The sequence below is a fragment of the Penicillium riverlandense genome (genome assembly GCF_028828495.1).
Source record: "Penicillium riverlandense strain IBT 135883 chromosome Unknown utg000001l_segment0_segment0, whole genome shotgun sequence".
Lineage (NCBI taxonomy): Eukaryota > Fungi > Ascomycota > Eurotiomycetes > Eurotiales > Aspergillaceae > Penicillium > Penicillium riverlandense.
Genome location: NW_026643194.1, coordinates 5,202,489 through 5,218,961, shown reverse-complemented (window position 1 = coordinate 5,218,961; position 16,473 = coordinate 5,202,489). Strand labels below are relative to the sequence as shown.

The following is a 16,473-nucleotide window of genomic DNA, read 5'->3' as shown; positions in this document are numbered from 1 at the left end:
GTGACCAATATTTCGCAGACAGTAGTGTCAGCATTAATATTTCTGCTTGGTCTGGTTTCAAAGCACAGCGGAAGCCCAAGGCTGTCTTCTTTTTCCATATCTGGACGGCCTCTGTTTGCACTGGGACTCCTAAAAATGCGATACGATGATGACGGCATGAAGCACGCCTTACACATTTACCGGGACGCCCGTTAGAGTAGAGTAGGCCAGACGAGCACACGGTCTGATGCGCAACATTGTACTACGACGGATACCCTAACACTACCACGGGCCGCCCACAGCGGTGTAGGAGAATTCGTCTGAGACATGGACGGGTTGTGAGTGTCTATTTTCGCATACACGCTGTCGCACCGATCCCATGTCCCACTATGACCGAATCACTCCGCCAGCGACGCAATATCGTCGATATTTTGACAAGTGTTAGGAGGCTTCTGCCCTTTCTACGCCAGGGGAATTAGCCTGAACCCAACTCCTGTCTCCACGAGGCTCTTTCGGTTCCGCGTTGTCCGTGGACTTTAACGCACGATTCGCAAGCGTTGTGATGCGGCCAGCATCACCGTCTGAAGTTAGTGGCCGCTCTACTTTTAGCCCTTATCTTATGCGGGCCACAACCTTCCTAAATTCGAAGGTACCGTTTTGCTCGTATTACATGTTTACGCTGTCAGTTTCGAGTCTGGCGCGTTTCACCGTGACCCGCTCGTCTCAATTGTTTTGTTTGAAGTACGACAAGAACGACAGCCACCTTTCGTTATGGGGACATTCCCAAATACAACATTTCGGGCTGTACCGCACTGCGATAGCCCCAAAATATCGCGGGCCCCAATATACCGCGGGGGCCACTGGTGCCAATCTGGTGGGATTCGCGATTTACAGTGGATCTGAGGCTAAAAATATTTTCCTGGTCCACCTCCGTCCATAATATAGCTGTGACCAACGTGGCTTCTAGAGACCTTGTCGAAAGGTTTCACTTTCTTTGCATCAACAGCCGCATCCTGCGGGCAAATGAAAAAAGGGGCGGGTATCCCTTGTGGCTGTTTTGCATTGCCAACGCTTTTGATCTAAAAACAGTGCCTACTACAAGATGGGCCGGCCCATTGTCGTCCAACAGGCTATTGGCGCTCCTGGCTCCGTGCTTGGGACAGCTCTAATAGTATCAAACAGCACGATGGATTTACTGGCCCCCGGTAACGCATTTTCTGGCAGATGCTTCACACTTCCCGCGCATACGAAGAACAGCCAGGATTCGTACACAACTACGACGAACCGCATACTGCATCTAACACGCTCCACGCTTCTATTCTTGGTATCTGCCAAGATGTTGGACATCCTTCAACTAACACTCCAACGTGCCGGTCCATACAAGTAGTAAATAAAGAATCTATTAACAATAGAAACTAAGTCGAGATTGGTTTTAAAAAAAAGAAAAAAAAGCTATGCCAAAGATACAAAATTTTCTCCTGGGTTGAGTAGCTCCACTTTTCCTAAGTCCCTTAATACCGAGATCCCGCGAGAGTGGGCAATTTATGCGAAACCGGGGAACTTGGGAAAGCCCGTAGATAGAGCTGATTGATGAGCTATGCCGTGCCAATGACCCCTGATTATCTCGAGATCATATCGAGGGTTGCTAGGAAACCAACCAAAGCTTTTTGGAAGCATTAGATTTTAGACATACCCCGCGTTTGTAATAAGCAAAGGTTACGGACAATTCATAGGGCTCTAACTTGGCGGGGAAATGGTGCTGTCATCGCCAACTACACTACTAAGGGGTAAAAGGTCATATTCTTGTTAGGACAGGCACGAGATCACCTGCTTGATAGCGTAACTCAATTGTCTCCACAATAATGGGCTTCAGTGCAGTCGATCACGACTTCACAAAGGCCCTTCCCAAGATCGAGGTATGGTCTGTGAGAGAGCTGACGCTGCTTATACTGACGCTACTCAGCTCCATGCACACCTCAGCGGCAGCATCAGTCGCCAGTGCCTGCAGGAAATATGGCAACGCAAGAAAGATCGCGACCCAGCCTTCTTGGTAGAGGATCCCTTGATCCTAATGCCACCAGGAAAGGTCGACTATACTCTGCAAACGTAGGTCATATCCCGATACTTTCGGTAGAGACATAACAGCCATTATCATAGGTTTTTCGGCGTCTTTGGTAGATCTATCTATCAGCTTTGCACCGACACTGAGAGCCTGGCATACGCCACCAACTCCGTTCTTGAAGACTTTCTCCACGATGGAGTACGCTACCTGGAACTGCGCACGATTCCTCGAGCATCTCCAGACGGTTCTGTCACAAGAGATGCATACATCACCACAGTGCTAGACATAGTGGAGAAGTTCCGAGCACGAAACCAGGACATGTCTGTCTTTCTGATTCTTGCCCTTGACCGAGGCAACACCACTGCCGCGGAAGCCATGGAGATAGTTGACTTGGCAATCCATAACAAGTCGCGCGGGGTTGTTGGCGTTGATCTCTGCGGAAATACGACGCGCGGAGACTTCGCCATCTACGGGGATGCCTTTGCCTGCGCCAAAGCCAATGATCTGGGACTCACGCTGCACTTTGCCGAGACCACGGCTTCGGCCTCGCCGGCAGAACTGGCTGCCCTGCTTTCTTTCTGTCCGGATCGTTTAGGCCATGTCATCCATGTTCCTGAAGATATCAGGAGGGAAATCGCGAGGCGGAAGCTTGGTCTGGAACTTTGCATGTCGTGTAATGTCCATGCACAAATGATCAATGGTGGGTTTCTGGATCATCATTTTGGATATTGGCGGCATGAGGACTGCCCGATTGCGCTTTGTGTAAGTTTTTCTACGCTTGCGTCTAGACATGGTGTTAACCTCATGGTACACGCAGACTGACGATGTGGGTTTCTTCTGCAGCCCCGTCTCCAACGAGTATCTTTTGGCGGCAGAACATTTCGGTCTCAGTCGTCTAGAGCTGTGGGAGATGTGCTTTAAGTCGGTAGAGGCGATCTTCGGGGGAGAATCCGAGCAGCAAAGGCTCAAAACTATTCTTCTGCAGTTCAAGGAGAGCAGCTACTTCAAGAAGCTCACAGATGATGATCAATAAATTAGCCTTGAGGGTATATACCTAGGTCTTTGCGACTAGCTTAGTTCTGCACGACCATGGCTTATCTCTTTCTCTGTCTTGTGATTCATTGGCCATGACGTACTGGATGCCTCAACTCGGTTTTTGACCCCTGCTTTCTGGAAGACAAAATAAGACAAAATACACATGATTCATACCTCACATTGATGAATTGAATGAGACCAACTGTCTGCATCAGACTGACTAAGGGTATCCAGGTGGACCTGCCTGGTCTGCTCCAAGCCGGGAACAAAGAGAAGTCTGAGAAAGACGCAAAACTGGTTAGAGGCTGGTGATGGGCTAGACGAAGCGTTCAAGGTGCATCATCTTGGCTGTTGTTTTCGCCAAAAGCGACTTCTCTTTGCAGGAGATTAATGCGCTTGCTCGACAAGCCGATCTCCATGGCGACTGAATCATGGGCCTAATCACTGAGGGTGAGACGGTGGACGTCTGGTGCGAGCACGTTTATCTGGAACTGGCCCAGTCAATGAACAGGCAGACCAGATCATATGTATGTTTCTCCCGAGGGAAACTTGGCAATCTAGCTCCATGCTGCTCAGCGGGTTATGTTAAAGAAAAAACAATGGGATAAGCATCGGAGCAGGTGAAGGACAAGAGGTACGATGAGAAATAATGGGGCTAGTTGAGGTTGGCCACCGGGTGAGTGCTGAGGTTGCTGAGCGAGCAGCTTAGGTGCCGCTCAGAGCCAGCTCCGAGTGCTCAGGGAGCGGCCCGGCAGGTTTACCGTGACCGATATTGCGATTAGTAGTATAGGGTTAACGTATTTCTACATCGCTATAATGAGTTTCATCTACTTTTCGAATAGGAATCGTAGGTGCGATGAATTATGAATCATAGAATGCACAAATCCACTTTAGAGATCGTAACCCCTTTCCATGTCTTCAGGAGCACGTTCTACTGGTCCGAGATCTGCAGCAGGCAAACTATATACTATTCCTTCACACATCGAACAAGGCCTTGTTTGTCTCGGCCCACTGCTCCAAGCTCGTCGCCCATCCGGCATACTTAGGAACATTAGCAGAGGCCTTCTCAAATATCTCCCCCTGAAACAGGTCCCCTTCGCCTTTAGATGATGCCCCTAGTGCGGTTACAAGGGGTCCTGCCACAAACTCCGGTACTCCATACTTCAGCATAATCTTCACACCTTCCTGTTCATCCAGCTCGGTGACCTTGACATCCTTGCCAATTGCCCTACCAAATATCCCTATAGCGTCCCTTTGAGATACTAGCTTCGGCCCGCATAGGGGGATGGAGTTGTGGGGCTCCGCACCCTCTATGGCCTGTATTCCTTGCACAAGTAGCTTTCCGGCCACTCTTCCAATGTCATCTGGCGAGATCCAGTCTAATTTGGCGTCCGGATATGCAATCTTAACCTCCCCTTCACGAATCATTTTCGCCCACCAGCTCGCGTTGGTGTTGAAGTACGCCGGTCGAATTGCGATATAGCCTTTAGGGCCAAAGAGCTCGTCAAGGCCGATCTCGACCTGTGCATGAGCATACGCTAAGAACGATGCGGGGGTGATCTCCCTAATGTCGCCCTGAATATTGATGCTGCTTAGGAAAACAACGAACTCAATGCCGGCATCCTTAAGTGCCTTGATAGTAGACCTCATAAAGTCCGTCGCACCGAACGCAAGGTATATGAAGGCATGCTTGGCTCCAGTGGTGCGCACGGCAGCTTCGATGCTTTTAGGCTTAGTGAGGTCAGCCTGGACGCGATCGAAGTCACCCGCTTTCTCCTGATCGGGACTAAGGCCGGGGATGGGCTTATGAGGATCGCGGAGGGCAAGAACCACCCTTGCGCCTAATTGTTGAGCGTGGCAGGCAGCGGCAGAACCGACGTGGCCTGTAGGACCAAAGACGATGACAGTGGGCGACGCCATGGTGGATAACTGAAGACAAGATAAGGTCAGGATTTCTGAGTTTGCGCTGCAAATGTCGCCTGTTTAACGGCGATCATAAGCGTTACTTAATGGGCAATATATCTGATCCGTGCTCCCACGATGTCGGAAATCGGAGACAGCCACCACCGGCTTGCCCGCGATCAATGAATTAGTGGATTTATAAGCGAGCGTCAATATAACTCAAAAGTTAACTATAAGCTCGTATTCGAGAGATCAATTTTTCATTAGGTTTTCAGCCTGTCATGGCGAGCAAAGTTCCAGAGTCGGGGCGGAGTATTGGAATCGAGCCCGAGCACCTAGTCTATCATTATTATCAATCACGCGACGTCATTTGGCAGCTTCGGTGTGTCTCGACTAGACCTCTTTCACCTTTCGCTTCCAGATATCGACTAGACCGTTTGTCACTGGTGCAAATGTCTGGGTTTGATGAGGCAACCGCCGGAGCCGAGCACGTGGTTGGCGCATCTGTTAATCAGTTCGGCTTGTCGGAGTCCCGATGTCCGATCGCATAAAGACTCGATATTCTTTGCTCGACTATCGATGCAGTTCGTCAGGCAGCAGATTGTCCGCTGAAGCTTGGTTCTCCTATCTTTGTGATGTGTGACGTCAATCGCGTCCAAGATGGAACTAAGTGGATTTGTGAGGCGCATGGTACACCCGACATTCCAGCGTTCTCTATTTCCCCCAGGTCTTCGTCGGAATGATTGCATGACCATAATGCCGGGAATCACCACAATACATAGGGATACTTTAGGTAGCTTAGAACCTAGACATTTCGTGACCTCCAAATTTCTCTCTTCCGACAGGAATCACTACACGTTTTAGATCAAGACGGACTATAATTCTTTGACCCACGTCATCTCCATTTCCCTTCTTGTGCCTGGTCCTACCATTAGCATCTTCGCTCTGTATATCCGTCCCTCAACATCAACGTAAATGCACTCTGTTGCTCATTTACACGCCCGACAAAGATCATGGCATCGTCCTTCCCAGGATTGAGCTCTTTCAACTTCTTCTTAAGAATCTCTTCAGTTTGCAAAACCATGCACATTAAAACCATTGGGTTTCTAAACCATCAACAGAAAAGCGAGGAAATGTCGAGGTGAGGTTGTGGTTTCCTGAATAGAGACGTTCGCGGCAGCTTTTTGAAATGCGCTAAATCCAAAGTCACGCCCGGTTAATACTAAAAAACCATATTTATTGCTGCCGTAAATATTCAATTCATATTTTCCCCCGTCAGATTCCAATTTTCGAGCTTTACGACCATTTTGACATCTTTTGGATCGACGAGGCGAACATGGGTTTCCTATTCGGGACCCCTGCCCCAGATCTAGGACCAATGCGTTGTCCGCTTCACCAAAACAGAGTTACACTGTGGAAATCTGCGTCATACTGGAACTAAAAGTTCATTACTGTCAAAACACATGAGTCAACTAATTTTGGTGCCTGGTTTTGGCGTGTCGAGGCACTTTGTTGGCCACAATATTTAAACGACAGCATTGCCACTACAAACAAGTCCGGCAGGCGCAACCTTATCCCCATAATAAGGCCGCAATCAAATCTTTTAGGTCTTATTATCCCTGTCAATTAATCACCAAAATGGCGTACAACGGAGCCCTGCCCCAGACTCTCAAGTCCATTACGGCCACCAAGATTACCGAGCTGGCCAAGCAGCGTGCACTGTTCGACGAGCGCAAAAATGAGATCCTCTCCGCCGCCAATGCTGCGTCAGATTTGCGAACTCGCGCCCATGCTCTCCTAGACGGCCTTTCGGGCCTGAAAGGCTATCCAAAGGACGCCCTCGACAAAGATGACATGGACCTGGATGTCGACTCGTCGGATGATGATTCCGATTCCGAGACCGGGGATGTTTACTCCCCCGGAATGGGCCAGCTGCATCATGCCGATCACACCAATATTAGGCGCTTCCTCTTGCAGGGCCTCTACGATGCGTCAATCTCGGAAGCAACAATCCGCGAATGGATTGCTCAACTTGAAAACGAGCTACGGTACCTGGAGCTCAAGCATGAGCATGCCGATTTTTACAGCAAGTTGGTCACCGAATGGCTGGTGCATCTGGATCAACGCACGACTTTGCAAACAGCGGACGATACAGACGAGGCCGCATCGAACAAGTCAGCAACAAGCTTTGAGAACATCGGTCGCGCAGAAATGCATGAACAGCGAGCTACATGGGAGTCTCTAGTCTTTTCGCCTGCCACATCTGTCAACTATGTCAAAATCCGCGACTATCTTGATAACCTCTTCACCAAGACCAAGTTGTCGCGGGAGGCTCTCAAGCTGTTGAGAGAGAGCATCCAAAAGTTTGGGACAGAGCTGGCCGCTAAGCAAGAGTGGCTCGATGTTAACGAGCTTACATGGGTTTCCAAGGCGTTGATGAAGACCGACCTGCTCAGCAACGAGAAGACTACCCTCCTAAAGGAGTTCATGCGGAATAAGGAAGTCCTGCAGGAGGTGGCGGATGTGCTCAATATGCGCCTCGCGTCTCTTGAAAGCTGGAAATGGGACGAAGAAGGCATTCCCGTTGAAATGCGCCGCCAGCTCAACGGCAAGTATCGTGTTTTCATGGACGAAGATCTTCTCGACAGTCTTCTGCTGCAGTATCTGGGGACTACCTGGGCTGTCAAGCTGCGACAGGTCTTTGAGAACTTCCTGCACTCTCATGCGTGGCTGGAAATGCGAGAGGACATTCCTGCCGAGTACACAAAGAGGCGCAAGTATTTCCTGGGGCCCCGAGCTGCCCCGGGCCTGCAGACTGTAAATGAACTCCGCAAGCAGACGTATGAAAAGGAGTATTTTATGAGCCAGCTTCCTACATCTACAGGCGAGGGTGCCAGAAAGTACGATGACGATGGACCCCAGACTAAAAACGCTCTCCAGACAAAACACTCCCTTCTTCATCTCCTCATCACCGAGTCCGTTATTCACAAAACTCAGCGCGGCGAGTTCACAGCTGTTCGTTCTGATTTCCAGTGGTTCGGACCTTCAATGCCTCATTCAACAATCCTCACAGTGATGGATTACTTTGGCGTCCCAGAGATGTGGCTGAATTTCTTCGGGACTTTCCTTGAGGCTCCTCTACGCTTCGTCCAGGATGGTCCAGATGCGCCGGTTCAAATCCGTAGACGCGGCCTCCCGATGAGCCATACACTCTCCGACTGCTTCGGAGAGTCTGTTCTGTTCTGCATGGACTATGCGGTAAACCAAGCCACCAATGGAGCATTCCTCTACCGACTTCACGACGACTTCTGGTTCTGGGGCACAGAGCATGGCTGTGTCAAAGCATGGAACTCCATGTCAGAGTTTGCCAGCGTTATGGGGCTCTCTTTCAACCAGGAAAAGACTGGGACTGTGCGCATGACTAACTCTGAGCCAACAGAGGTACAAGCCGTGGCACTCCCTGTCGGTGACATCCGATGGGGTTTCTTGGTTCTTGATGCGAAGCAGGAAAGGTTCATCATCGACCAGAAGCAAGTGGATCAGCATATAGAGGAACTGTCGCGACAACTCGCGTCTTGCAAGAGTGTTTTCGCTTGGGTTCAAGCGTGGAACGGCTACTTTGGGCGCTTCTTCGCCAACAACTTCGCCCGGCCGGCCATGTGCTTTGGACGAGACCACATTGACATGGCAATATCGACATTGAGCCGTATTGAACGAACACTCTTTGGGAAAGATTCAAGCGACACGTCCCAAACCAGTGGCGTCGTGGACTATCTACGATCGGTGATTGCAGACCGATTCACTATCCATGACCTTCCAGAGGGATTCTTCTACTACCCTGCCGAACTGGGGGGCCTGGGCCTTCTCAATCCGTATATCCGGCTCCTGTCTATGCGCGAAAACATTAAACAAACCCCTCATCGACGACTCCAAAAGGCTTCGCTGAGCGATGAGGGATCTTACAGGGGTGCCAAAAAGAACTTCGAGAAGAACGGGCCCGAGTATGGCACCACCGCCTGGCGCAATGAGCAAGGCGAGCCGCTTCCTTTCATGTCGCTTCGCGAGTACACTCAGTACCCAGAGACATACAGCTCGGCCCTCCACGAGGCATACAAGGATCTTACAAAGGTGCCGGAAGAGAAGAATGTAGCTGCGACGGCCGGGTTCGTCAAAAGCCAAGCGGGGTTGAGAAACTCCTCTGGCAAGTTGAGCAGGAAGAGTGCCATTTCTGCAAATTCGAGAAACATGACGCCTTACTGGCGCTGGGTGGGAGAGCTGTATCATGGCGAGATGGTGCGTACCTATGGCAGTCTAGCAGCGGTTAGTCGGGAGTTCATGCCGCTGGGGGTGGTCAAGACGCTTCAAGAGGGCAAATTTCGGTGGCAGGGCTGAGATTTTCTCTTTGTTGGCTACATATTTTTAATGACTTGAATGATTGTCTTTTTCTATCTGTTTTCCGATACTAGCTGAGTGTAAAGCAAGATTAATTCTTTCGTACGATCAAAAGCTAGTCGCCTGTCTATTCGTGATAAGTGTTCATCCTATATATACCCTCTCAAATGTATTGTTCAAGGTACCGGCTTGATTAAGGTGGTGCAGTAAAATGACTTGCTACATTGGTGCTGCTCCATCGGGCAGTTGCTTGCTCCTTCAGTCCCTGTACGAGCGGATTTCTATCTTTTGGCATGGCAGAAGTTCAGATCCCACCGTTTCTTTTTTGTCTTTAATTTAGTAGGTATTTATCTACCTTAATTGGACTCTGCTGTCATCTGAGCCCCACATATAATTTTCAGGTACTAGAAACCAGAAGAAGCCGCAGACCCTTCTGTGGGATAATCTCATTTCACCATTTATCTTAGATTTTCCGACACACAGGTTAATTCTAGAGTTCCCTGTCCAGATTCAACGTCGGCAATAGAGATGAAAAGGCAGTATTAAATGGGCATGGTTGTCGACACAAACCCAAACCCCGGCAGCTCCAAAGTCAATCCCAGGAACCGGCGATGGAACTATTCCCCATTTGCAATGATTCCTGCCTTGATTTGTTGTAGTTCGTGTCGTTCCTTCTTAACTTAACCTGTTTGAGTAAAACAAAATCCCAAGCAGGGAAAGTACCACCCAGCCGCTTCTCAAGCAGGCATAGTGCTTGCGGTTTGCCTGGCCTACATTAACACTATTTTCATTCCCCGAGGATGTGAGTCAACTATTCTTCTTACAAGTCTCCATCTGCGACCTACTATACATTTATATCGTCAAATATTTCCTGTAGAAACGCAGCAAAAGCAAAATCAAGCTCCTAGCAATCATTTATCCCAACACACACTCAACAAATTCAAAGTGTTAGATGACACTAGTGTCATGGGTATCAAGCGAACTCTGACGCCCTACAGGTCTCGAGGCAGCACGAGCTGGCTCGATGCAATGTCTAGAGACAAAGCGCGCATCGACCCAAGGTTAGTGTTCCCCCTTTTTTCCTGCCATATATCATTCTGACAACGACCGTAGAACTTGGGAAGCGCATCAAGTGACCCTCACGGAGTTTAGACCCCAGACCAGGTCATTCAACAAAATGGGTCCGTACTTGCGCAACATGAACATCATCTCGCCCAAGCCACGGCGCCTCTATGGCGTGGCCGGCTGGGTTAAGAAAAACTCTCAAATCTGGGCACAGGGCGGCTTGGAGCCCATTCCCATTGACGACGACCTTGACGAATACGACGAGACTTGTTACTTCTCTGAAGACGAGGTGCTGCAGCCCCTCTCTCTCGAAGCTATCCCTCCATTCCCCAAACGGAACGCCGAAGACACTCTATTTGGGACGCGGAACCTCCGGGGGCAGTTTCGTCAGAGACACCGCCAATCCAACTTCATCGAGATGTTTGACGACCACCCAAATTACGCACCTTATCCGGGATTGGAGAGACCAGCTTGCTATATCTCGACTGCGTCGTCATTTGATAATTCCTTTGGTCCCCCGGACAACGAATGGCCTCGCACCGCTGGGAAGACCATTGCCAAAGGAGTTCGGAAGGCGGTGATGAAGAGTACGGATATATGCCGTACTTTGAAGAAGAAGTTGGAAAGATGACGAGGTTCTTTTCTATGTTATATTCTCTCTTGTTTGTTTCGGGGGCCGGCTCCCGTATATAATTTCCTTGGATGTAAATGATCTTTCAGTACTTGGTGAAATCATGATTATGTATAACGAGGCACTCTTTCCGACTAGCTCAATTTTCTCTGTGGTTTTTCACCCTGATTTGCAACCTGATCAGTTCTAAAGCAGGCTCTTTTCCCACATGTTTTCTAGTCGGTTTTAACGAGGCCTCGTTCTTTTCTTGTAGGGTGGCGCAACCAGTCTGTAACTATTCGAGAGCCATTCGATCCCATGGTGCGCATCTGGCCTCGACACATCTCACTGATAACCTATTGAGTGACCACACGTTCCCCTCCTCCTTTGGTATAGTACATGTAGTCTTGTTCTCATTCGAGTATAGTAGTTCTAGTACGTAGGCCTCTCGCCCCACCTGCCTTATTGGTCTCGGCTGAGTTGCCCAGAAGCCAAAAGACAACTTGGCTCCCGCAACATCAAGACCAACAACACATTCCAGTTAATTTCTCGCCTCCCACCAGAACAACAAGATGGACCCATTTTCAGCAGAGGGCGGTACGCAATCTCACAAAAGTTCTTCTTTCCCTCTCCTACTAACCACATTTGTCCCCCGCAGAGCTCCTCAACATCCACAATGCCTTCCACCAAGGCCAGTACGAGAACGTGATCGACTTCGACACCACCGCCCTGTCCCCGGAGAACCAGCTGCCCGCCCGCGTCCTCAAGCTGCGCGCCAAGTTAGCCCTCGGACGCGCCGACGAGGTTCTCTCCGAAGTCTCCTCCGAAGAGGACACCCCCGACCTGGCCGCCGCTAAGGCCCTGGCTCAGCACACCGCGGGCGACGCAGACGCTGCCTTACAGCTCGCTCAGGATCTGGCGGAGAACTACCCCGATAATGGGACTGTGCAGGTGTTGGGTGGTACGCTGCTCCAGGCGCAGGGTCATAGTGAGGAGGCGCTGGCGCTGTTGGCTAAGCACCAGGGGAACATCGAGGCGTGAGTGCCGTCAAAAGTCATGCCGGGGATATAATACTGATGCCCTATAGTGTCGCCCTGATTGTTCAGATCCACCTCCAGCAGAACCGCTCCGATCTTGCTGTCAAAGAAGTCCAGACCGCCAAGCGCTGGGCGCAGGACTCACTGCTCATTAACATCGCCGAGTCCTGGGTTGGAATGAGAGTTGTATGTGCTGTTCACAAATAAGGGATATAGATTGTCTGACAGTGACCCATCCAGGGAGGAGAGAAATATCAGGCTGCCTTCTACGTCTACGAAGAACTCGCCTCTGCACCTAGCACGGCCGCTCCGCTCTCCATTACCGGCCAGGCTGTCGCAGAGCTGCACCTGGGCCGCCTGCCCGAGGCCGAGGCCGCGCTCACGGCCGCACTGGAGAAGTACCCCGATCAAGCAGAGTTGATTGCCAACAGCATTGTGTTGAATGTGCTGGCGGGCAAGCCGAGCACGGACCTGGAGTCGTACGTCTTCCGTTGTCTGGGAGTGAAAGCAACTGCTAATAAATTCTCCCGTACAGACGGCTACAGCAGGTCAACCCCTCGCACCCTCTTCTCTCTGATATTCAGGAGAAGAGCGAGTTCTTCGACACCGCGGCTGCGAAGTACTCGCCCAAGGTGACCTCGTAGTTCTTTTAGTCGTTCTATTTTCCTTATGAGTTGCCACGATTCCTCACCCAAGTTATATTACCTGCCATTTCCCCGTTCTCCGTGTCTGTCTGTGCGTGCCGGGCTAAAAAACTGCTTGAGGTATAGAATAATGGAGTACCACTACACAACACAACCCTGGACAAAATTGCACTATAAACAGGATCGTATGGTCATTGTAGTTATGTGGTGCGTGGACTTATTAACCGAACAATCTCCATAATCATACCTCAGACCACTTTATAGCTTCGCGGCTAGCCACTGCCGCATATTACGCCCAGTTTCTGTCTTGAGACATTTATCGATACCAGCGTCGGTGTAGATAGGGGCATCGTGGGATTCGCCGTAGCCAACCACATAGGTGGTGTTGGGAAAGACAGACTGGACGAGTCAGTAAAACACAGAGGCGAAGGAAAGGAATATATACCTGGATCTTCTTTGCAAACTCCTCGATCGAGGAAATCAAGAGCTCATCACTACCCGCTAGAATTAAAATCCTCTCCGTTTTCACATCCTTCCACCACTCCACGGGCGCCCGAGCTGGCTCACTCCAACTATCGGGCTCTTTGCCGGCAAGATACCCCTTAGCCCAGCGCTCCAAGACCCCTTTCGTAAGAAGATCCTTGTTCGCATTCTGCGTGAAGGAGGGCCCGTCCGTGCTGAAGTTGATCCACGGTCCTAGAGCAAATACGCCCGCCAGAGGCTCGGAGGGGGGCAGTGGGTCGATCTCTGGATGTGGGTGCGATATATGGAGCAAGGTGCTTAGAGCTAGATTCGCGCCTGCTGAGTCGCCTCCCAGATATACGTCTGCCATAGAGCGGTTTGTCTCAGTGACGAGGTACCGGAGAGCCTCGACGGCTTGACGCAGTTGCGTCGGGTAAGTTTGCCGCGGCACGAGCGTGTAGCGGACAAAGAAGACGGCGAGCTCGTGGCCGTTGGCATTGAGTTCTTGGATGAGGGCCGTGACGAACTGGAGGTGCGTCGGGCCGGCTGGTATGACGAAGCCGCCCCCTGTGCATCAAGGAATCAACATCTTTTCTCCGTGTTGTGTAACACCTTGGGACTCACCATGATAGTATGTCAAGACATTCTTCGCATTCTTGTTTCCAACCCAATGCCCCACGGCCCCATGGGCCAGCTTCACCGTCTCCGGTGCCTGGCCACCCCCTTCCATGAAAGCGGTATACACATCGCTTGTCGGACGGTTCAAGGATCTACTGCGTATCAATATCTCTAGCCTACATAGGTAGCCTCGTCTCGAGAGGGTGACGCACTGGTTTTGCTGATCGCTCAGCCGGGAAATGGCCTTGCGCACCGTCGTGGCCATAACATGGTGACTGTATTTGGCGGGATAAGCCTTGCCTCGGATGACGCCTGTTAGCGCTGCATACAGTGCCGACGCAACAATTGCGAAACGGGCGAAGGGAAGGTCGACTTTCTCCCACAAGGTGAGGTTGGGCGTATCGTCGTACTTGGGGTCCATGTTGCAGTTCTTTTTGGGGGGGATAATGCTGAGGGAAGAATTTACGTCAGCCCGGGTGGGCATAGATCGTGAAGATAAGGTTTGGACCCCCGAGGGAACACCTGTCGGGGTTCCCCGCTTCGGCACCATGGGCCTCGGCTCCGCAATTCGAGTACCGGAGAAGGGCAAGTAGGAGTAGGAGTAGGAGTACTAATTGATGTATTTACTGTGGAATCCCGTAGACTGAAAGGAAGGGGTGCTAGTTACGGGTTGGCCGAGGTACGTAGTCTAATGTTGAAATTAGGGCTAGAGATGCGCCCGAGCTAGAATTGATCAGAATAGTTCAATGCCCATTGACCATGTCCTCCTTACCGGTGAGTTCGCAGAATGCCTTAAACGTGGTGAACACATTGTCATCCCCAGCACCACTCTCTGTGTTCTCGATCACACACTCTGCCTCGGCACCCACAAAGAAAACATAGCCCTCCTGGACCTCTTCGGTCTTGTTGCCCACCGTAATCCGGCCACGACCGGCCGTGCAAATCAAAATGCTGGGACCTCCGATCGGGTCAAAAGTCGCTTTGGCGCCGGTGCTGATGAGATCCGTCTTGACCACGCTGAACTCCTCGATCGGCGGGTCGTAGAGGATCGATGAAGAGCCGCTCGTGTAAGCGGTGGCATTCAGGATAGTATACGGATAGTCCGTCGGCTCCAGTTTCTGCTCCTCGATCGGTGCATACGAGTAAGTCAGCATCTGGGTCAGCGTGTCCACGTCCTTGAACTTGGGCGTGAACCCGGCCCGCACGACATTGTCGGAGGAGGCCATGCACTCGATGATATCTCCAGAGATATAGGCGTGGATGTCATCCGCCTTGAGAAACATGGCCTCCCCGGGGGCCAACCGGACGAAGTTGAGCATGAAGAGGACGAACAGCCCAATGTCGTTCGGGAACTGGCCATTGAGTCTCGTCACAATCGCGGCCAGCTCGGCCGGTTGGAGGTTGGCTGTTTCGGCGACATCGGGAAGAGTAGCGAAGCTAGCTGGTGTGTTCTCAGCTGCCGCAATCAGGTCCTTGGTGGCAGCCTCGATGCTCTCGGGAGAGGACTCCATCAGCGAAGTGAAAATCGAGCGCAACGCGTCCTTGTTCCGCTGCATCACTTCAAAGTCATCCGAGTCTTCGTTGCCCTTGACAACCTGCTCAAATTCACTGGCATTACGGTCTCCGACCAGTCTGCGGAGAGGCTCCACGGCCTGCAGGAAGTGGGTGATCTCAGACAGCGGACGGAATCCGCACAGCCCCTCGAACGGGGTTATGGCAATGGTCATTTCCGGCTTATGGTTGTCATCTAACAATCAATGAGCATGATATCCAGTAAATTGCGATATGTAAATTACCGGGATAGTTCCGTGCGTCCCTCGCATGCAGTTTCTCGGCCAGTTTCTTGTTGGGATGGGCTTGGATGCTGAGCGCCTTGCGAATGGAAAGCACCTTGAACAAGAACGGCAATCGCCCACCATATCTCTCACTGATTTCCGTCGACAAAAGGGCCTGGTTATCCTGGACGAGATCGAGGAGGGTGCGCTGGGTCTCGGTGTCTTTGGAGGGGAGGGAAGGGTGCGTGCCCATCCATAGCTAGAGAGTGAACCGATTAGCCCAATCGTTATGCAGGTCCGACCACACATACTTCTGCATATGGCTTCTCGGCCTCTATTGTAAAATCCGGGGCCGCTGTTGTGGCTGCGTACTTGGCCGCGCACGATTCTTGACCGACCTTGCCTGTGACGAGATTCAGCGCGGGGGCACTCAGCGTTCTTGGAGGTTAGATCCTACCCCAGTCGTAGCTGTTGACGCCTGTGTGAGAGGCCAGTCAGCCAATGCCGGCATTCACAGATCAAAGCCCGACTTACCGCATTGCAGCCGAAGCAATGGAACCTGCATCTTGGATGGTTGTGTCGGTGGGGAGGTGGGGGAGGAGGGATTGGGGAGGGTTTGTGGTTATCGAGTTCGAGTAGGAATCCAAGCAATGGCGGGGAAAACGACAGGATATGAGAGAAACAGGGATAAAGGAGAAAATAATAACCTGTTCTTTCTTTACTTCATCCAGGCCCAAAAACAGTCCTCGCCTTCCGCAACCGTCACCGGGATTACCTAATTCTGGGGGTGGGCGGTGTACTTCTGCCAGAGCGCCCCTCTCCGCTTGTTTATCCACCTGATGACCATAGCCCTAACAGGTGCATAGGTATTCAAGACAAGGTACTGACCAAT

At 51.1% G+C, this 16,473-nt stretch overlaps 7 protein-coding genes across 7 annotated transcripts; 4 read left to right on the top strand and 3 right to left on the bottom strand.

The window, feature by feature from the left end:
- Nucleotides 1-1,841: 1,841 nt before the first annotated feature.
- On the top strand, nt 1,842-3,074 carry N7474_002113 (putative adenosine deaminase; the record flags this gene model as incomplete). Its single annotated transcript, XM_057193528.1, has 4 exons — nt 1,842-1,895; nt 1,943-2,085; nt 2,137-2,803; nt 2,859-3,074. 4 exons carry the CDS (start codon nt 1,842-1,844, stop codon nt 3,072-3,074), a joined length of 1,080 nt encoding a protein of 359 aa, XP_057058481.1.
- A 977-nt stretch (nt 3,075-4,051) lies between these two features.
- On the bottom strand, nt 4,052-4,996 carry N7474_002112 (uncharacterized protein; the record flags this gene model as incomplete). The annotated part of the gene is made up of 1 exon (XM_057193527.1): nt 4,052-4,996. The coding sequence occupies one exon, from the start codon at nt 4,994-4,996 to the stop codon at nt 4,052-4,054; it is 945 nt and encodes a 314-aa protein (XP_057058480.1).
- A 1,620-nt stretch (nt 4,997-6,616) lies between these two features.
- N7474_002111 (uncharacterized protein) lies at nt 6,617-9,370 on the top strand (the record flags this gene model as incomplete). Its single annotated transcript, XM_057193526.1, has 1 exon — nt 6,617-9,370. The coding sequence occupies one exon, from the start codon at nt 6,617-6,619 to the stop codon at nt 9,368-9,370; it is 2,754 nt and encodes a 917-aa protein (XP_057058479.1).
- Nucleotides 9,371-10,547: 1,177 nt separating this feature from the next.
- N7474_002110 (uncharacterized protein) lies at nt 10,548-11,066 on the top strand (the record flags this gene model as incomplete). Its single annotated transcript, XM_057193525.1, has 1 exon — nt 10,548-11,066. The coding sequence occupies one exon, from the start codon at nt 10,548-10,550 to the stop codon at nt 11,064-11,066; it is 519 nt and encodes a 172-aa protein (XP_057058478.1).
- A 551-nt stretch (nt 11,067-11,617) lies between these two features.
- On the top strand, nt 11,618-12,726 carry N7474_002109 (putative Coatomer subunit epsilon; the record flags this gene model as incomplete). The annotated part of the gene is made up of 5 exons (XM_057193524.1): nt 11,618-11,642; nt 11,704-12,082; nt 12,133-12,268; nt 12,323-12,561; nt 12,618-12,726. 5 exons carry the CDS (start codon nt 11,618-11,620, stop codon nt 12,724-12,726), a joined length of 888 nt encoding a protein of 295 aa, XP_057058477.1.
- A 258-nt stretch (nt 12,727-12,984) lies between these two features.
- Nucleotides 12,985-14,227, bottom strand: N7474_002108 (putative 6-hexanolactone hydrolase; the record flags this gene model as incomplete). Its single annotated transcript, XM_057193523.1, has 4 exons — nt 12,985-13,125; nt 13,172-13,755; nt 13,813-13,961; nt 14,019-14,227. 4 exons carry the CDS (start codon nt 14,225-14,227, stop codon nt 12,985-12,987), a joined length of 1,083 nt encoding a protein of 360 aa, XP_057058476.1.
- A 322-nt stretch (nt 14,228-14,549) lies between these two features.
- Nucleotides 14,550-16,146, bottom strand: pmi1 (mannose-6-phosphate isomerase pmi1; the record flags this gene model as incomplete). The annotated part of the gene is made up of 5 exons (XM_057193522.1): nt 14,550-15,553; nt 15,603-15,840; nt 15,893-15,984; nt 16,039-16,059; nt 16,116-16,146. The coding sequence occupies 5 exons, from the start codon at nt 16,144-16,146 to the stop codon at nt 14,550-14,552; spliced, it is 1,386 nt and encodes a 461-aa protein (XP_057058475.1).
- Nucleotides 16,147-16,473: the final 327 nt, after the last annotated feature.